Source organism: Podarcis raffonei, chromosome Z (genome assembly GCF_027172205.1).
Source record: "Podarcis raffonei isolate rPodRaf1 chromosome Z, rPodRaf1.pri, whole genome shotgun sequence".
Classification (NCBI taxonomy): Eukaryota; Metazoa; Chordata; class Lepidosauria; order Squamata; family Lacertidae; genus Podarcis; species Podarcis raffonei.
In genome coordinates, this window is record NC_070621.1 from 12649370 (window position 1) to 12670959 (window position 21590).

General features: G+C 42.5%; 1 protein-coding gene and 1 long non-coding RNA gene across 15 annotated transcripts in view; both read left to right on the forward strand.

Moving 5' to 3' along the window:
• The window catches only part of MAPKAP1 (MAPK associated protein 1), a 185212-nt gene that overhangs the window by 22479 nt on the left and 141143 nt on the right, over positions 1–21590 (forward strand). For all 14 annotated transcript variants that reach the window (XM_053374364.1, XM_053374367.1, XM_053374362.1 and 11 more), the window contains 2 exons: positions 370–459; positions 6919–7070. In XM_053374364.1, coding sequence (XP_053230339.1) covers positions 370–459; positions 6919–7070 — 242 coding nt within the window. The remainder of the gene's footprint in view (positions 1–369; positions 460–6918; positions 7071–21590) is intronic.
• Positions 14780–15896, forward strand: LOC128406741 (uncharacterized). The gene is made up of 2 exons (XR_008328596.1): positions 14780–14929; positions 15655–15896. It is a non-coding gene; the product is annotated as an uncharacterized LOC128406741 (long non-coding RNA).

Sequence of the window (21590 nt, forward strand, 5' to 3'; positions counted from 1 at the left end):
GTTCATTTGTGCATTAAAATTCCTTTAAGACCGTTATTAATGATTTATATAATGAAATGTCATATTAATCACAGAAGTTTTCACATTTTATTATTCTCTTCCATGTTAATACTATCTTTATGATCTCTATTAATGTTTTATATCCTCTAATTTCAATTATAAATCAAGAAGATTTTCATGTTTTTGTTGGTATTTGCTTTTCAGGGGTGCCACCTTTAAAAATTTTATGTCTTTTCTCCCCCACCCCACCCCCACACCCTACATGTGCAGCATAAAACATCTTTATTCATAGAAAGGTAGTTAATTATGTCTTTTGTTTATAGTAAACTTTCATTGACAAACTTATCGTCATAATATTTCTTTTTCTAGCTCAGAGACTTGAACGGCTACGGAAAGAGAGGCAAAATCAGATAAAATGCAAGAATGTGCAGTGGAAGGAAAGGAACACATCTTATTCAGGTAAGAAGAATATGCTTTACACACACACACACACACAAACACACACACACACACAGTTGTTGGGTTTTTGTTTCTAATTGTTTCATTCACTTGGGTTTGCAGAAATAAATGTAAACGAAAAAGGTCAAAGCATCTGATGAGGTCATGTTGATCAGGAAAAAAATGAAGTAGACCCACAGAAATTAATAAACTTGTTAGTCTTGTCCTTCAATTTCAGTGGCTCTACTAATATTGGCTATAATTCTTATCGCTTTCATCCCATGTTAGTCCTACAGAGAGTAGACTCATGGAAACTCATGAATGTGACTAACTCAGGTACATTAATTTATATAAACCTACTCAGCTGAAAGGGGGACTCTGTCTAAATCACTGAGCCTCTTGGGCTTGCTGATCAGAAGGTCAGCAGTTCGAATCCCTGTGACGGGGTGAGCTCCCGTTGCTCAGTCCCAGCTCCTGCCAACCTAGCAGTACGAAAGCACGCCAAAAGAGCCAAAAGAGTGCAGTTAGATAAATAGGTACTGCTCCAGCGGGAAGGTAAACGGCGTTTCCATGTGCTGCTCTGGTTTCAGTGTTCCGTTGCGCCAGAAGTGGCGTAGTCATACTGGCCACATGACCTGGAAAAACTGTCTGCGGACAGACGACGGCTCCCTCGGCCTGTAAAGTGAGATGAGCGGCGCAATCCCAGCACTGCAACTGTCAGGGGTCTTTTACCTTTACTCAGCTGAAACCAATTGACCGAAATTAGCCATGGTCATTAATTTCCATGAGTATTCTCTGACTAGGATCAACATTGACTACAGCCCTGTATTTTTTTTGTTTTTAAGCTGGTTAATGTTTAACTTTTAATCACAAAAAGGTCAGGGTGTAACTGACAAAAATCTAAATTAGTTGGAGATTAACCTTGCCCTCTCACTCACATTCTGATAGAGGTAGGCATTGGCACTCTAAAATGAATGCATCTGCATACAAATGTGGCTCAGTAATCCAGATTTATGGGTTAGGTCCAGCATTGCTATCCCTATATTACAGATGAGAGGCCAAGAGTTCATAGCTCAGTCTCTTAGCTAGTATAGTATGCCAACTCTCTCTCCTCCCTCCCTCCCTCTTTCTCTGAGGTGCCCTCATCATTATTTGAATTGGCTCCTAATGGTTGGCTATCCTGACCACTGTTTGGCGTGTGATACACTACTATGTGGCTGGATTGTTGACTCCAAGCCTCTCTACTTATATAAGAGAATATATTAAGAGCTTGCTGGATCATGCCAATGGTCCATCTAGTCCAGCATCCTATTCCCAGTGCCCAGCCAGATGCCTTGGTAGGAAACCCTCAAGCAGGACCTGAGCACAGCAGCAGCACTCTCCCCTCCTGCGGTTTCTGGCAACTGGTATCCAGAAGAGTTGCTGTCTCCAACTATGGAGGCAGAGCGTAGTCATCATTGCTAGTAGCTATGATAGCCTTTACTTGTTTTCTTTTATAAGTTGGTGGCCATCATTGCCTCCGGTGGGAGTGTGTTCTGTGTGAAGAAGTCATTTCTTTTATCATCCTGAATCTCCCCAACATCCAGCCTCACTGGATGTCCACAAGTTCTAGTGTTATGAGAGAGCAGGGAGAAAAACTGGGGAGTGCTACAAGGGAGGGGGGAATAAAACCCCTGCATGTTGATAATATAGGGTTGCCATATTTCAAAAAGGGACGCGGGTGGCGCTGTGGGTTAAACCACAGAACCTAGGACTTGCCAATCAGAAGGTCGGTGGTTCGAATCCCCGTGACGGGGTGAGCTCCCGTTGCTCCGTGCCTGCTCCTGCCAACCTAGCAGTTCAAAAGCATGTCACAGTGCAAGTAGATAAATAGATACCGCTCCGGCGGGAAGGTAAACGGCGTTTCCGTGCGCTGCTCTGGTTTGCCAGAAGTGGCTTAGTCATGCTGGCCACATGACCCGGAAGCTGTACGCCAGCTCCCTCGGCCAATAAAGCGAGATGAGCGCCGCAACCCCAGAGTCGGTCATGACTGGACCTAATGGTCAGGGGTCCCTTTACCTTTACCTATATTTCGAAAAGTTGAAAATTATTGAGCGCTTTTTTTTTTAAGGAAACCCCCAAAATTGTTGAGGTTCTTTTTGCAAAAAAAGGCAGATACTCTCCCTATATTGCCTGCTGAAAACAATTATTTCAGCAAGCCTAAATATAATTTTTTTACCAACTTCATCTATTTTATTAATAATAATTTTATATTATTTTTGTACACCACTTAAGGATTTTTTAAAAAGATATAATGGTTTATAAACTCTTCTAAATAAAAGTTCAACACTGCCAACATAAAATACACTAACTGGGTTCCCCAGTAAACCATGGTTTGGCTTGAAGTGGATTTGCCAACCATGGTTTTAAGAAAACATTGGTTATCATTACCAACAGTTGTTTACCATTGGTGGTAACTGAATTTGAAACCATGATTGGTGCTGTAAAGGTGAAGGGAATTTGCTTCAGAGAGAGAGAGAGAGCCTGTTCCAGCTGCTAGTTCATAATTTGCAAATGGAGGTTTTCACAGAGTTGGTGATTAAGCCTGCACTGGGCCACTGCGTTGTGTAGCAGAAGGGGAACTTGGCCAAATTAAACTACAATGCTCATCAGTTTCCTGCCCTCCTCCTCCTCTCCAGTCTTGTGTTGTTATCCTGAACAGTCCCAGAATTGCACAAGGTTTCAACTCAGGCAAGGGAACTCAACCAAAACAGATGCCATAGTAATCTGCAGAGGAGAACTCCAGAGATGCACTCGGGGTCCGTGCCAGCAGAGGAGACAATAAAGCAATGCCTCCCTAGTGCTTCCTGAGGAACAAAACTACATATTGAAACACTCGCTCCTCTCACCAAAGCCAATGAAATGTATGCCTTGAGCTCCAGGGGACTCGAAGCTTTCCAAAAAGGCCCAAGAAATAACTTCACACCACGCTGCAAGAATATAATTGCAAATGAGATTTTATTTATTTATTTACCTATTTTGGCAGTGTGTGTGTGTGTGTGTGTGTGTGTGAGAGAGAGAGAGAGAGAGAGAGAGAGAGAGACTTCAGAATAAGCATAAAGGGTTTCACACAGCATAACACGTACCTGGGATACATAATGACATTTTTTGTGCTGTCTTAGTTCAGAGAGAATTTAATAATCTTGCACGGCCCTGTTGGGTATCTTTATTTTATTTCCATTTCCATTTTTCTCTTTCCTGGTGCCCGCACCTGTGCATCCTCCATTTCCATATCCCAGTCAGAGCTGCTCCCGGCTCCCGAATTAACCGGGAAGCCATAACGACTTAGCCGTGATTTGACAAGTTTTAATTTTGCCATTTAACGAACGGCTCCCCCCTCCCCGCGACACCAGCTTTGGAAGTCCCCACTCAATCTGCCTTCGGCAGCAGTTCCAATCCTCGGGAGGGGCAGCATGTAAATCTTTGGGACGTGCACAAATCCAGGCAGGCGAATAAAGAACGGAGACAGAGCGGGGCAGATTGAATGCTGATCCACCAATAGTGATTGATTGAGTTTGGGGGCTGCTTCGCTCCTGGAGCAGATGTGGAGCAAAAACTCACTCACCAGATACAGTTGCTGTTCAGAGAAAGAGAGGCCGGCACTAATACGTGAAAACTCGACAGGTCTTGATTTTTTTTTGTTTTGTCATCCATCCTCATTTTTTAGGTATCCTTGTCATGTCAACTGGTGGGGCGTTTCTTCTGATTATGCTACAGCAAGGTCCCCTTCCCACCACCCTTTCAGCTTTGATTGCATATATAACCATTTTGTATTTTTGCTAGGGTTAGCTTACCCCTTCTCCACATCTAAGCCACACCTTACCTATCATTTATTTATTTATTTATTTAATGCATTTATGTCCCATGTTTCTCCCAAGCTGGGATTTACGGCAGATCGCAAAATTTAAAAGCATCATTGTAAAAAAAGAGAGAGAGGGGGAGAGGAATGAAACCCAAACTAGTTAGAAATAATAACTAGAATTTATCGGAACACATTTGGAACCAGCAATTAAAATCCCGTTTACCCTGTGATCAGCATCACCTGCACCTTAGTTTCCAAAGGCCTTTCTGAACAGGAAGGTCTTAACCTGCCAGCATAAGGGTAGCAAAGAGGGAACCAGTCTAACCTTTCTTGGGAGAGAATCCTGCACTATGGGAGCAGCCACAGAAAAGGGTGTCACCACCACCACCATGCTTCCCAAGTTGATGGGACTGAAAGAAGGTGCCCACCGAAGTATCCTAGGACCACCCTCCCAATCTCTGTGTGTCTGTCTTTATCTCTTTGTCTCCCTCCCTATCTCTCTCAATGCTGCTTGGACTCAGCTAATTGGTGGTAACAGCAAGCCTACCTTTCCAGTGTATTGTCAGAAGCCCACTTTAAGGAGCACTGCCAACCACCTCTCTACCTGCCCCATGCCTGTGATCCAAGTGGTATCATATATGACATCAGCTGTGAAGCTGGTGTGTGTGGTTTTGAAAAAACAACAACCTTATGAGTCCTATTTGGACCCATTCCAGTATTAATATACGTTGCTATTGCTATCTTCACACAGTGCATAGTTCAACTATGGATCATTTTGGCAGTCAAAATGATCAAGGTCATGGAGCAACCTCCCTTTGCAAAAAGCATTTTGGGACTTTTATAGTTTAATGAAAAGAGGCTACATGACAGAAGTTTATAAAATTAGGCATGGCATGCAGAAAGTGGTCAGAGAAAAGTTTTTCCCTTTCCCAAAACTAGAGCTTGTGGACATCCCATAAAGCTGAAGGAAGATTCAGGATAGACAAATGAAGTACACAGCACTCAGTTAAACTATGGAACTCACTACCACATGAGGCAGTAATGGCCACCAACTTGGATGGTTTTAAAAGAGGATCTGGCAAATTAATGGAAAATAAAGGTGCTATTGGTAATAGCCATGATGGTTGTGTTCCGCACCCACAGTTTCCCACCCACCCCTCCCATAACACTAAACTTGGCGATACCCATAGGAGAGGAAGGTACTGTTGTGCTTGGGTCCTGCTTATGGGTTTACCAGAGGCATCTGGCTGGCCACTGTGAGAACAGGATGGTGGACTAGGTGGGCTATTGGTCTGATCCAGCAGGTCTTCTGTTGTTGTTGTTGTTGTTGTTGTTAATACTGTATTGGCCTGAATATAAGCCTCACTTTTTTCCAAATTCCGACCTTGAAAAGTTAAAGTGCAGGTTAAATTTGCAACCTTACAGAAATTGGCTTTTATGATATCACTGCTGAAACAGAAAGACGGTAAAATGGAACAGGTGTGATTGCCTGCAGAATTTTAAGGACGCAGCTTATATTGGGGTATTGTCTCCCCTCCGCCTTGAATTATAAAAGTGCAGCTTATATTCGGGCATGGTTTATATTCAGGCCAATATGGTAATAATGTTTATATTTTAAAAAAAATATTTAAAATACTTTTATAAGAGTAATGCTATTAACTATACTAGTAAATAGAGACTATGCTACTTACAAAAAGTAAAGACTATACTATTAAGAAAACAAAGTTGTTTCAAGACTCATGTCCATATCTTATGTCCCAGTATCTCACAAAACAGCTCCATGTTCCAGCGGAATTCATTTTCTGCAACCTTCCTTCCCTCCCTTGAACTGGCTCAGCTTGTCCATTTCCGCCAGACATTGTATTAACCCCCCCCCCCCTCAGTTGCAGCTTGTCAGCTATCACAGAAGACATACTAGAGGTTTCAGTCCTTTCCCAACCATATCATCAGTTAATCTAGAACAAAATCACCATCGGATTTGCTCTTGATACGGTCCCATTATGTCAGAGACGTATTTATTTTGCAGGATTTGTATACCATTTGATTGTAATGAAACCTCAATGGTCTGCTCTATTTGCCTCCAATAGTTAGTTGTTGCTTGTTCATTTTGTCTTACCACAAAGTCCCAGGGCAGGCTACAGCAATTTAAAAAGAAAATATTAGAATTTGGCCTGTGGGCCAGAGGTTCCCCTTCCCTGGTTTACGGCACTGTTTCATAGGTTTGTAGGGCCTGGCTTTGTATAGGATTAGGAGATGGCATGGGTTTATCTAGGTTTAAATTTGTATGGCCTAGGTTTGCTAGTGGACCTTTGGTTTTAATGGGGCGTAGGTTTATAGCAACCTAGATGAGGTTTCCCATATTCAGCAGCATCTCCTGAAACCATGGAAAGCTGCTCACAGTGTAGCCGATACAGACTAGATTGAACAATGCCCTGGCTCAGTGTAACACAGCTGCTTTTTTTCCTATGATTATGATTGCAGTGCCTTTTGGAATGCATGGAACACAGAAAACATTTAATTACTACTGGGTGTTGGCTTTGCGATCTGCTGCTTGTGATCCTTTTACCATCAGATCCCTCATTCAGGAGGGGGGAAATTTTCAATACTTTCTGACATATCTGGCTTCTTTTTAATTGCAGCGGAGGAGCTGAGCCTGCTGTTTGAGAAGAAGAACTTCAGGGTGAAGCCTCAGCGTGCTGCTACGAAGCCATCAATCCTCTCAGTACGGCTGGAACAGTGCCCCCTACAACTGAACAACCCATTCAACGAATACTCAAAGTTTGATGGCAAGGTAAGTAGGAGAGAGAGAGAGATCAGTGCCCTCCCTTAAAAAGAAAAAAAAAACACCTTGTATCTGGAAGTCTTCCTTGCGTTTTTCCAATCCAAATTCTTTCCAGATTTTAAAAATACTGATGCTCTGTGGGTGGATTTTGGCCATTTTAGAGACTACAAAGGTGACTGATGTGGGCAAACAGTCCAGGTGTTAAGCCCTTGCAGGGACTTTAAAAAATGAATAAATCCTGTCTTGTGCAGACTTGTCCTGGGATACTGGGATACTAAAGGAGGATCACTTCCTGTGTGCACCAAACCCCATAGCCAGAGGTCTTCTGGAGAGACTCTGTGTTGCATTGATACCTTGGAACCTAGGAAGCTGTCTCATGTCTAGCTCAGCATTGTCTATAGTGGCTGCAGTGGCTCTCTGTGGTTTAAGGCAGAAATCTATCTGGAGATGCTGGGGATTGAAACCGGGACCAAAGCATGTGCTGAATGTCTGCAATTCTTAAAAGAAATCAGAATTCTAGTCCTCGTGATACTGAATACAGAGGCTGAATCAAACAGGAGCATTGGAAGCTGCTTTATACTGACTAACTCATACCTGACTCGGCCCCAGACACACTGACCAGATGCCTGGAGGCTGTGGCTGGATGGTTACGTGGGAGCCGGTTGAAGTTAAATCCTTCGAAGACAGAGGTCCTCTGGCTGGGACGGGACGATATGGGATTGAGGGGGCAACTCCCATCTCTTGCGGGGGTGCAGTAAGTGCCAGCACCGTCCGTTAAGAGTTTGGGTGTAATCTTCGATACCTCCCTCTCTATGGAGGCGCAGATTACAGCTATAACAAAGGCGGCATTTTTTCATCTCCGCCAAGCTAAGCAGTTGGCCCCTTATCTTTTTTTTTTTTAAAATATTTTTATTAAACAGTTTTTATAGCCACACAAACAAAACATAACAACGACAAATACATAAACAAACAATAACAGAAACAAAACAAAAAAACAAGTATCATTTCATATCCTAATTTCTTAAACCTTTCTTCCTCGACTTCCTCATGCCTCCCTTTTCTGTATTCCAAATTCTAATCAATTACTCAGCAAATCTTCCCTTATTTTACTTTAAATTTAAGCTAATCTTCCTTATTCTCCTTGTCTTAACCATTGCTAATAGTAACCATTTACTTTCCAGTCCAACATCATTCTAACTTTCATTAATTTTGTAGTATTTCTTTAGATAGTCCTTAAACTTTTTCCATTCTTCTTCCGCTGCTTCTCTTCCCTGGTTTCGGATTCTGCTCGTCATTTCTGCCAAGCCCATGTAGTCTATCACCTTCATCTGCCATTCTTCCAGTGTGGGTAGATCCTGTGTCTTCCAGTACTTTGCAATGAGTATTCTAGCTGCTGTTGTAGCATACATAAAGAAAGTTATATCTGTCTTTAACACCCCTTGGCCGACAATGCCCAAGAGAAAGGCCTCTGGTTTCTTAGTGAAGGTATATTTAAATACCTTTTTAAGTTCATTATAGATCATTTCCCAGAATGCCTTGATCTTCGGGCACGTCCACCAAAGGTGAAAAAATGTACCTTCCTTTTCTTTACATTTCCAACAGCAGTTGGCCCCTTATCTCTCTCGCCCTGACCTAGCCACTGTGATCCATGCGACGGTCACCTCCAGACTGGATTATTGTAACTCGCTCTACGTGGGGCTGCCCTTGAGACTGACCCAGAAACTCCAGCGGGTGCAGAATGCCGCGGCGAGACTCCTTATGGGGTCTTCGCTGCGAGACCACATTCATCCGGTGCTATATCAGCTGCACTGGCTCCTGGTGGAGTACAGGATCAGGTTTAAGGTGCTGGTTTTAACCTTTAAAGCCCTATACGGCCTAGGACCCTCGTACCTACGGGACCGCCTCTCCTGGTATGCCCCACAAAGAAACCTACGGTCTGCAAATAAAAACATCCTGAAGGTCCCAGGCCTCAGAGAGGTTAGGCTGGCCTCAACTAGAGCCAGGGCCTTCTCGGCTGCGGCTCCAATCTGGTGGAACGCTCTGTCAGAAGAGACTAGGGCCCTGCGGGACTTGACATCTTTCCGCAGGGCCTGCAAGACAGAGTTGTTCCACCAGGCCTTTGGTCAGGGCGCAGCCTGACTCCCTCCTCTGGCAACCTGCACAGAGTTTTGCTTAATGGTTGCCATTAACTTGATTTTAATTAATTTTTATAATGAAATATTTTTAGAATGTTGGTTTATTTGATTGTTTGATTATTTGATTGTTGTTAGCCGCCCTGAGCCCGGCTTCGGCTGGGGAGGGTGGGATATAAATAAAATTTATTATTATTATTATTATTATTAACTCTGTTGGTTCATCTAGCACGGTATTTGTCTATACTGACTGGCATCAGCTTTCCAGGGTTTCAGGCAAGGAGCTCTCCCCACCCTTCCTGGCAGTGTTGCTGGGGACTGAGCCCAGGTACTCTACCACCCTGAGCTGTAGCCTCTTCTGCTGGCTTGCCTAGCTGGAGGAATAAATGGAAACTTTCCAGACCACTGTGAGGATCAACTCCCTAGCCTGTGGATTATCACACAAAAGGAGTGGGAACATTTTCTGTTAAGGTGGAGAGCCACATTAGATATGCATCAGTCCTAAGTTGTCAAAATCTTTTATTATTTTGCTGAATTAATGTTTACCATTCAGTGCATTACTGTTTGCACCACATTTTATTGGTTGCCCTAAAGCCAACAAAAACAGTTCCTTCTTTGCCTTTTATTTTTGTCCTAAGCTCCAGAAGGGCTGAAATGGATGACTGTTGGTCTCTCCTGGAAAGGAAAGGGTTACAAGTGACAACAGACAGAGCCCATCGCTTTCTGTCTTCTTTTTCCAGACTTAACTTTTACGACTGACATTTGGATAATACTTTGCTCTAAGGAAGGTGGAAAGTGGCTTTTCACTCTCTGTGAATTGCTGATAACACAGATGCGTTGAGCTAAATTGCAAAATCCCCCTGTTAAGAGTTGCTCTGTAGAGTCATTGGACTGAATTGAACTAAGTTTACTCAAGGTAGGCCAATTCAAATTAATGTGCCTACGTCAACTAGGTTCATAAATTTCAGTGGGTCTGCTTTAAGTAGGATTAATATTTGATACAACCCCATAACTACTCAAATTCTGCTCTCTGTAAGAATAAGGGTCCATTTATACACAAGACAATGTACAGTGGTATGGCGGGTTACAGATGCTTCAGGTTACAAATGCTTCAGGTTACAGACTCTGCTAACCCAGAAATAGTACCTTGGGTTAAGAACTTTGCTTCAGGATGAGAACAGAAATCACGTGGCGGCACAGTGGCAGCAGGAGGCCCCATTAGCTAAAGTGGTACCTCAGGTTAAGAACAGTTTCAGATTAAGAACAGACCTCCAGAATGAATTAAGTTCTTAACCCGAGGTACCATTTGTTAGCATGCTGAGGGAATAATACCAATATTAACACATTGCCTTTCATTTCAAAAAGAAATACTAAGACAACTGTAATCCCAATCTAAAACCCTGGAAGAGAGCTGCTGGCAGTCAGTGTGGACACTAATGAGCTGGAAGGACCAGTGGTCCAAGTTGGTATAAGGTCGCTTCCTAGATTCTATGATCCTGTGTGCTAATTAGCATTTACCTGACCTATGTTATCTCTCTGGCATGATGAGTGGTAGTGGGACAGCTTTTTCTTTCACCAGGGTATGCTTTGGTCAGCCAACATCGTTAGATTGTGTTTATCAATCCAGCATAGGTAAGTTTGTGTAGCTTGGGCAGGAGAAATGGGAATTTTCCAGGCTGCTGCAAGAACAGACTCCCATATACTCTGCAAGTGCAAACCTGGTGTTTCCAATGAGAGGGAATTTTGTGGTGCTTGGCGACTTAACGGAAAAGGAGAAGAACATTCTTGCCTACAAAATGCATGATTTCCTACCCACCATTGCCAACTAGCTGGCAACAATGAAATTTGGGCTTCTCTATGGCCGATCTAGTGTTTATTGCTTTTGTAATTATTATTAATACTGCACACCCCTCACTAGCAGGTCCCCAGGGCAGGTTACAACATTTTAAAGGTCAGTATTAAAAACAGTTAAAACAAATTGCAGCCATAGAACTGGGTGCTACAAACACACAGGACCCGTCTGCCAATTTCTGGGAAATTTGCAACAGAAGCTGCTGTTGAGTAATGGAATTGTGTTTGATTTCTGTACAAAAGAGTAGCCAAATGAAAGTAACTTCAGGGATAATAGGCAAAATGAATAGTATCCTGTGAAGCCCCAAAAGTTTGTGATGGTGAACAGTTTTGATCAAGGCAAAGAGAAAATACTTGTGCCTATGTGTGTGCCCTCTCATCCCAAATAAACTAGAGTTTGGGGAAATGAAGTCCATGATGCAATCAAAAAAGGAGGTGGTGATCTTCTCCGCCTGGCTCCTTTTCAGTTCGCAAACTCTTTGGACAATTGGAATCAAGTCAGATGCTCAGTAGCAAAAACATATGAAGCTGTCTTACATTGAGTCAGACCATTAGTCCATCTAACCCAGTACAGTGGTACCTCAGGTTACATACGCTTCAGGTTACATATGCTTCAGGTTACAGACTCCGCTAACCCAGAAATAGTGCTTCAGGTTAAGAACTTTGCTTCAGGATGAGAACAGAAATTGTGCTCCGGCGGCGTGGCAGCAGCAGGAGGCCCCATTAGCTAAAGTGGTGCTTCAGGTTAAGAACAGTTTCAGGTTAAGAGCGGACCTCCGGAACGAATTAAGTACTTAACCCGAAATTCATTTGGTCTGCACTTATTGATTCAACTGACCATAGTCACACCTCTTGAACTAATATACAGATTTGAATGTAATGATCCTTTGGCTCAGGCCAAATGCACACCATGCATTTAATGCGCTAATACCACTTTAAACAATTGTGGTTTCCCACAAAAAATCATAGGAAGTGTAGTTCATTAAGGGTGCTGAGAGTTGTTAGGAGACCCTTATTCCCCTTCTAGAACTACAATTCCCAGAATGCTTTAGCAATCAACCCCTCTTATCAGGGAACTCTGGGAATTGTAGCTCTCTGAAGAGAATAGTGCTTTAAATGTTTGGTCTGAATGTGGCCTTAACCACCTTGAAGGATTTTTTTTTTTTAAAAAAAGGCTGTGTATAAGGCCTTAATATAAAATTTTAAAACAAGCAAAGTCTTCATTCTTAGCTGAGCAGTAGTTATGGAAATCACCATGCTGCAGCAAATGTGTCCTGGCTTCCTTTTCGTTATTTAGTCTTTCATTATTATTAATACTGTACTGTTAACTGCTACTACCTTGTAGCATGCTTGTCACGATTGCATCAGAACCAACATTTTAACAACACTCTCCCTGTTATCGGTGCTCTTCAGTGTTTTTAAGATACGAAGGTTGCTGTTCCCTCCCTTTTTTTACATGCTAAGAGATGTGTTTTTCTGCAAATATTCATAATTCTTTTCCTGGGAATAGTACGTGCCTGATTTGCATAATTAACTGAGCTACTCTGGTTCCCCTGGGAAAGTGGTGCCTAATTGGGGAGAGATGGGGGAGTCTATTAAGGGGGGCTTTGGGGCCTAATTAAGCATGGTTAAAAAAACCCTACTTAATTATGTATTTACTCTAGAGGCTGGGGTGACTCTTGAAATCCTCTTTTAGATTTGGAACCAGAGCTTTTGATTTCTTTTTATTATTATTATTTCCTTTAAAAAAAACCCTAAATCATTATTAGAAAGTTTCATCTCTCGTGCTTGCCAGATAAAATCACAGTTGTGTTTCTCTGGGAGAGATGCAAGGGATTAGTGTGGCTTGCTCTGTGAACAAAGTTCTCCACCAGCACTAATGAGCCCAGTTCTTTAAATGAATTTAAGTGAAATAACATCAATTTTTGTTGAGAGGTTTGCTGTTTTAAAAAAAGTAAATCACAGCTACAGACATTGCATATCTTTGCAGACTTACAGTCCAGATTGATAATGTATGTTAATAAAGAAATAGGAATTCCCTGACAGCTGTAGGATTCGACAGGCCAGAAGCAACTATTGGGGTGGGGAGTGGGGAGCCAAGCCAGCTTGTCAGGCCAGAGGCCCATCTAGTCCAGCATTCTGTTCTCACAGTGGCCAACCAGATGTCTGTAAGCCTGCAAGCAGGGCCCAAGCACAAGAACACTTTTCCCTACTATAGTTTACAGCAACTGCTATTGAGATATATTACTGCCTCTGACCATGCAGGCAGAGATAAGCCATCATGGCTACAGTATTGGATAATGCATTCAAAAAGCTTCTCTGGATCACTCAGTGCCTTTTATTGGTGCCTCTGCCCACTGGTCTTCTGAAGATCGGCCTAGGGCAGAGGTTTTCAACCTTCTTGAGTCCACGGCTTCCTTGACCAACTATGGCACCCCTGTGGGGCTCAGGACCCAGTTATGTCACCCCTTGCCTGCAGAGCTGGCAACATCTCACCCCTTTTCGAACACCCTCCCTTGTGGAGTGTTCCCTCAGCCTCTTCTCCTCTCCCCTCTACTTGGGAGTCCTCCAGGCATCTACCACTGCCGCCCCTGGTCTCTGAGCTGCCTCAGCTCCTAGCAACCAGCACCCCCAGGCAGCATTTGCCTGGGGAGTTTGTAACCAGGGCTGCTGCAACCAACAGCTGTGCAAGCCTTTAGAAGGCAGAGATGTGAGAGGGCATCAGAGGAGGGAGGGAAGGAAAGAGGGACAGAGGCCAGTGCTGCCCACAACACCCCTGGCCATCATTCAAGGCACCTCAGGGTGCCACAGCACACTGGTTGGAAATCACAGGCCTAGGGCAGTTCATGCAACAGTCTAAGCCCCACTGATAGCCTTCTCCTCTTCCATGGATTGTCCAATCCTCTTTTAAAGCCACCCAAGTTGTGGGCCATCACTGCCTCCTGTGGGAGCAAATACTGCCTCCTGTGGGAGCAATGTGTGTGAAGAAGTACTTTCTTTTATCTGTCCTGAGTCTTCCAACATTCAGCTTCATTGGACATACATGAGTTCTAGTGTTATGAAAGAGAGGAATGGAAAAATTGTTATCTACATGTCCCCCCCCCCGCCCAAATTTCAATTTTTCTGATCTTAATCATGATTTGGCGTAAGAAGCCATTTTATTCTGTAGCATAGAGCTTTGGGGTGGGAGGGCTTATCTGCTACATGTTACTGAGAATACAGTGGTACCTCAGGTTAAGTACTTAATTCGTTCTGGAGGTCCGTTCTTAACCTGAAACTGTTCTTAACCTGAAGTTCCACTTTAGCTAGTAGGGCCTCCCGCTGCTGCCGCGCCGCCGGAGCACGATTTCTGTTCTTATCCTGAAGCAAAGTTCTTAACCTGAAGCACTATTTCTGGGTTAGCAGAGTCTGTAACCTGAAGTGTATGTAACCTGAAGCGTATGCAACCCGAGGTACCACTGTATCTGTGTTCTAATGTCCACAGGTCTTTCAGCAATGACCAGGTTTTAGCATTGCTTTTTATTGATTTTACATGTTCCATATCTTTATTTATTTTTAAAATGTGCTGTAAGTAAGTAAGTAAGTAAGTAAGTAAGTAAGTATGTCTTTCCATAGTATTGCTATAATTTTTTGGTGTCAAACTTGAGCAGTGTATATCTAAAAATCAACAATAAACAATAAAACAACAATAAAACAATGATGATCTGACGATGGATTTGAACCTTTTCTAGGGCAGGAACGGGGGCCGCAGGGTCAACAGAACCCACCACACCAGGCCAGCTGCCGGGCGCATGTGCATGAGGCGCAGAGGGTTCATGGAGCCCTTTTCTAGGGTTGATTCTAAAGATGGACTTAACAGAATTTGGCCCTTGGTGCCCAGGGCAGGTGGGGAGGTGCTTTTCTTCCTTTCTCTTTAATGAAATGTCTATGAACCAGCATAAAACAAAACAACAACTTCTTTGTTAGAAACTGTTTTTAACAATGAGGCTGGGGAGTGGGGGGGGGAGGGATAATTCATGAGTACTAATTGCTTGGCTGTTAATTTTCATAAGTGTTGATAGAAGCAGTTCCTTAAATTAAACTTTGTTTAAAACGTATCAAGGGAAATATTCCACAATGTCGGGCCTGAAGTGAAAATTAATATGAATGCTGTGGCAATTAACACGTACTGGTTAATAGCTTTTAGCAGCATTTTGGGATGATAGACCTTAAATACATTTTTCGCATGCTGCTCTTGTTCCAGTTGCGTTCCAGTTATATGTCTGCATAATTATGAACCATTTCCCCCCCACAATTTCAGATATTAAATAGCTTTCCTAAAAAGAAAAAAGGGGGGGGGGGAAATATCCACACCAGAGTAAGAATGGAGAAAGGAGGCACACTGTAGTGTGTAACTGGTTTCTTTTTAAAAAAATGCCTGAGATGTTAATTTGACATTTTAAAACCTATTGTGCAAAAATTAGAGGCTTTAATTTCCATTTCACATCATGAAGCATTTCTGCCCTAAATAGGTGTATCAAAATCAAACATGTTTATTATTTCTTAAGTGCCTGTAAAAAGAAAAAAGAAAGTACCATATAATACAAAATTATTTTTCTTCCATATTGCAGAGAAAGCTGAAACGTGCTCATTAGAAATGCCTTCAAAATCGGACTTGAGGGAATTGTGGGAGAGGCTTTACCCCCGCTCCCTCAGGACACAAGACTTTTAATCTATTTATTTGGGTTCAAGTTTATAACCTTACTTCCTCAGCCAAATGTCCACTCAACGTTCGGCTTACAGTATCTTAAAATAAAGCAAGATCGCAAAGATTAAGTATTACAAAACAGTAAAACCAACAACAGTAAAACAGCAGGATATCTGAGCCTGATTCAACCATGTCTGTTTGGGGGAGTGTGTGTGCTTTTGTTTGTACTGTACCAGTTTAGACACTTCGCCAAATCCCTCAGCCCAGTATACCTGAAGGAGCATCTCCACCCCCATCGTTCTACCCAGACACTGAGGTCCAGCGCCGAGGGCCTTCTGGCGGTTCCCTCACTGCGAGAAGCAAAGCTACAGGGAACCAGGCAGAGGGCCTTCTCGGTAGTGGCACCCACCCTGTGGAACGCCCTCCCATCAGATGTCAAAGAGATAAACAACTATCTGACATTTAGAAGACATCTGAAGGCAGCCCTGTTAAGGGAAGTTTTTAATGTGTGACATTTTAATGTATTTTTAATCTTTGTTGGAAGCCGCCCAGAGTGACTGGGGAGACCCAGCCAGATGGGCGGGGTACAAATAATAAATTATTATTATTATTATTATTATTATTATTATTATTATTATTATTAAAAAAACACCATCACAAATGGAAGCAAGGGACATTCACCTTTCTTCACTCTAGTGTGGTAGTGCAGCTGAGTTGTACCACTGAGTTGAGGCTTGTAGTGAATGGCATTTCCCCTTACACTGGAGAAAGGGAGCTGGTTGGAGATTCTGTGCCAATTCCTCCTGCACCCCCTCCCTGCCTCCAGAGCAGCATAGGAGGTATCACTGGTAGGTGCAGAATCACCACCCACATACTCGTCTGGTGTATGGGTGGGGAATCTCTCTGGGGCCCAAGTTTCCTCTGTGAATGGTAGGAGCCCTTGAAGCAGCCCTAGAAGTCCTTGAAGTGGCCAGTATCCCATCTCTCAGCAGGTCCAGGAATAGGCAACAAGGCTGGAATGGGGTTGAGTCTGCTGTGATATGATGGGGGGAGCGATGGCTCAGCCTATTTCAATTCACATATGTTTAATTATGAGTGTTCCATCCAGATTATTGCAGGAATTTTTGTCTAAATGCGCAAAACTCATTGGGCTGCATCCAGATAAGTTCCCCTTGGAGTAGTCCCATCGACACTGATTTGCTTAATTAATGTACAGTGGTAACTCGGGTTAAGTACTTAATTCGTTCCGAAGGTCCGTTCTTAACCTGAAACTGTTCTTAACCTGAAGCACCACTTTAGCTAATGGGGCCTCCTGCTGCCGCCGCGCCGCCAGAGCACAATTTCTGTTCTCATCCTGAAGCGAAGTTCTTAACCTGAAGCACTATTTCTGGGTTAGCAGAGTCTGTAACCTGAAGTGTATGTAACCTGAAGTGTATGTAACCCGAGGTACCACTGCACTTTTTTTCAGAACAATTTTTATTAAAGCCTTTTCATAGGAGAAAATGATTTTTTAAAAACTAATCTAGATAGGAACAAAATCAAAGAAAGAAGAAGAAAAAGAAGAAGCGCAGAGCCTTCTCTCAGAGTTAGATCTTCATCCTTGTCTGACACAGAAAGAAATGGACCCTCCTAGCTTTCACCTGGGAGCTCCCCTTTCTTCTCTCTGCCTCCACCCTGGGAGATCTTCCCTTCCCTGTCTCTCACGCAGGGTCCTTCATTAAGTCCCTTCAGTGACCCATAGAGGACACACAAATAAAATAAAATAAAAATAAAATAGAAACAAAAATGAAGCTGGGGGGAAAGAGGAGAAAACAGGAAGATAAAGATAATAAAAGAATAAAGACAGAAAAGAGAAAAATAAAATAGAGGAGACTTCAGATTCTCTGTCTGCCAGTTATATACAAAGATTATTCAAAATATTCAAAACATTCATTCCAGAATGGTATCCCGCTGTTCCTCCTTCTGCTAGGCAATATTTCTCTAGTCTTCAGATCTAGACATCTCAAGTTCATTCATTTTCCCTTCCACGGAAAAAAGTCTAAAAGGGGTTCTCCAGTTGTTATCAGTAATTGTCAACAATAGTCTTCCTTCAGTCCTGCATAGTGACTTTATATCTGATGCTGAAAAACAATAGATCCTTCATCTTTATTCGAACAGGAGTCTCCCCACTCTGGTCATATATTAAAACAGTAATCCATCGTAATTTATTTATGTTATATTCCTTAATTCACATGCAATTCAATATCTTCCAATCCCAATTCCTGTTGGCCATGAGTTTCCATCCTAAATTAGAAAAAAAATCCTTCCATTTCCTCCTCTTCCATTCTTTTTCCAGACTTGTCGCAAGAGGTTTGTAGCTTTCTCCTTCTGATACACAGTCTCCACTTTTGCAGCTCTATCACTGCCAGCTCAGAATATTTCTTAATCTCTTGCTCCATGGTTTCTTTCATTCCACTTCTCCAACACCACAACTTCACCCCAAATTGCCTCACTCCTCCAGGCACCAGTATAAAGAGTCTCTCTATTTTGTCATCCACTACTTCCATTTTTAGCACTCCACTTTCCTGCTCTGGAAGTCTTCCATCAACATCATTCTCTATAGGCTCTGTGATCTCCTCAGCCTCATTTTTCTCTGGTCCATTTTTATTCACCATTTTATGCACCCCAGCTCTAGCCTCTCTTAGTTGCTCACCCAGTAATTGCTGCATAATGCCAACAGTCAACGGAGTGTCTTATTCTTGTTGTCTTATTCTTATTAACAACTCACTCTGCTTATAGTCTCTGCTTTAAAAACCGTCTGCTTATCTGACAGTATTCTTTTCTCACAGTAGCTTAGAAAAGCTAGTTTCACTTTTGCAATCAGCAGTTTCAGAGAGGCAGTTTTAAAAAATAAAACAAGAAATTTCTAACAGCTGGATCATGCCTTAGCCATTTGGAATCTTTCTTTGGTACAAACAATTAAAACAGGCTTTTTGTTTTACTTTCAACCTTTGAATGATTGTCTCTCCTTGCGCCAGCAGCCGACTTGCATTCCAAATTTCAACTGCCGGACAGAATCACCTCAGTCGTAATTTATTAGTGTCTCAAAAGTAATTTTAAAAAGGGAGGTTTTACCAACCTGAAGGATTGATCTTCAGGACTATTATGTGGTATTTCTGCAAAATGGAAGTTCCTTGCTCTAAATAACTCACCCTGTCTGGGTCCCCCTAAAAACATGGTGTGTAAGGCAGCTTTTCCAGAGCATCAGAAGTTATTCCCTTTGTTCTCTATCTTCAGAGCAAGAATGTGATAACCAAGATTTATGTATCATTAATCACCACATAATTATCTCCGTCAACAGAGTGTTGACTAGAGATATTTAGTCTGCCGTGATTCCTTCCGGAAGTCAATGTACTTTGTGTGTGTGTGTGTGTGAATCTGCACTGAATATAGGTAGTGCTGAATACAAGATATTTATGTGTCCCAGGCTCTTAGGTGGGATATATACTGGAATAAATAATACTAATACTAAATTTAATTAATTGTATTTTTAATATCTATAAGGCAACTCAATAACGTTCTCTGGGTGACTCACAAACATAAAATGTAATTAAAATACAGTATGATCAAACACAATATGATTCACAAGTATAACCACATTCAACAATTTGCAAAAAATATCATACTCTCACTGCGTGTCTGCTTGGGAAAGCCAGAGAAAGCCAGGGGTGCATTGGGACCCAGCTGATGACCAAGGAGAGGGAGAAGCTCCCCAAGAAGGTATAAACCTTCCAGTCTCTCCTGGGCCTTTGCTGAGATAGTAATTCCATATCAGGCTCCCATGAGCTCTACAACTGAGCGGTGCGCCTTCCCTATTACCCATTCAGTTCTCAGCACAGCGTGCAATACTGGTATTGGGCTCAGGAGCTGCGGAGGAGGTATAATTTCAAATACCACCTTCTCTCACATGCAGCAGCTGAGATCCTCACAAGAGGGCCAAATCTTGATCCCCACCACCAGCACCTTCAGAGGTTTAAATCATGGGCTGCTGGGCAAGAGGACCTTTTTGGTGATGGCTTCCAGATTATGTCACTTACTGCTTAGGCATGTTTGCCCAGCACTGCCTTTGTTGCCTTCTAAGTTCCAAGTGAAACCCATCCTGTCCTCCCATGCCTTTAACAACATTTAGAGGATGACAAGCCTTTTCAGTATTATTTATTTATTACACTATGCCCCCAGGGCAGATTACAACACAAAAACACAATATTAAAAACAATTTAAAACAACTTACAATCACAAAAATGGGATAAGTACCAAAAATATACACATCAAGTGTCAAAAACCAAGGTAAAGAGGTGCCTCAAACTGTAATCTTTCTTTCCAAATTCTTGCTGAGTTTTACTTGCAGAGTCCTCTGTTTTGGCTCCTTTTATTTTTGTGGTTTGGTCAAGTAGTTTGTTGTGTGTTGTGTGTGTGTTTAAGTGCTTATTCATTAGCTGCCTTGAGCCCTTTTGTCTGAAGGCAGAAACCATTTTAAATAAATGTATAAAATGCAGGTCACAGGCCTCCTGCCTAGATGTAGCCAAATCATTTTTTATGCTACTTGCACCCAGTGGCCTTTCTGAACCCTTTCCCCCCTTGTTTTTGCTCCTTTGCTATTCAGATCTAAAACCTTCTAAAAGAGGTTGCATTTGAAAGCCAGTTGCATCTTTCTGTTTTTCACCCCCCGCACACACACACAAACCGCCAGCAATGTGAAAAACATGTTACTATGCAACAAGGATTTCTTGTGTGAGCATTTAGCTGCAATTCATTTTAATTGTCCTTATGAAGTTAAAAAGTATTAGTGTCAGATAAAGATTCATCACTGCTGTATGATTTAAAGCTGGGACTACAGAAAGCAGGCATGTGTCCCGGCAGCTGTTTATACAAGGCGCTGTCTCTTTTGACAGCAGTTAAAAAGTATGGTTGTGGTAATCAAATTGTGATGCCAGCCTCTTGGAGGCTAGCCCCCGATTGAGTTAAATACACACATATGCACACACTGTATATCTATCTAAAGTATATGTATGTGTGTATACACACACACACACACACACACACACACACACACACACACACTGGGCCCCTGCTCATTCCATTTGCCAACCCTTCCTCCAATCATTTTCCCCACATTAACCCTCTAGTCTAGAACTTCCTCTTTCCACTCCCTGCAACTGCTAAGCTCGCTTTTCACCTTCCCAACCTCATTTCTGAAGCCAGTTCTCTTCTATTCTGCCTTCTCCTTTGCTTCCCTCCTATGCCCTGACTTCATGCAAATCCAGAACTGTGATTAGGTTCTACAAATCACCCAATGGGGGCTGTGTGATGACAGCTTTACGTGTATATGTTTATATGCTTTACTTTTACATATATGAAGAAAAATGTTTCTGTATATGAACAGACATATGACTAGATATACACTCTTATACTTACATATTTTTAAAAACTGCTACCTGTTTTTAACTATCCAGTGCAGAAAACAAAGGGTGTTTCACAAATGGATCAACATAGGTACATTGGAAGCTGCCTTATCCTAAGCCGGATCCTCAGTATTGTCTACATCAAGGCTGGGAAACCTTTGGCCCTCCAGATCTTGCCAAACTGCAACTCCTGTCAGCCCCAGCAAGCATCACCATTGGCCAGATGTGATGGGAATTGTAATTCAGAAACATCTGGAGGGACAAAGGTTCTCCAACCCTGGTCTACTACACTGACTGGCAGCAACTCTCCAAGGGTTTCAAACATGGGATGTTTCCAGCCCTTCCTGGAATATGCTGGGGAGTCAACCTGAGACCTCCTACATGCAAAGCAGATGCTCTTGCCATTGAGCTGCCACAC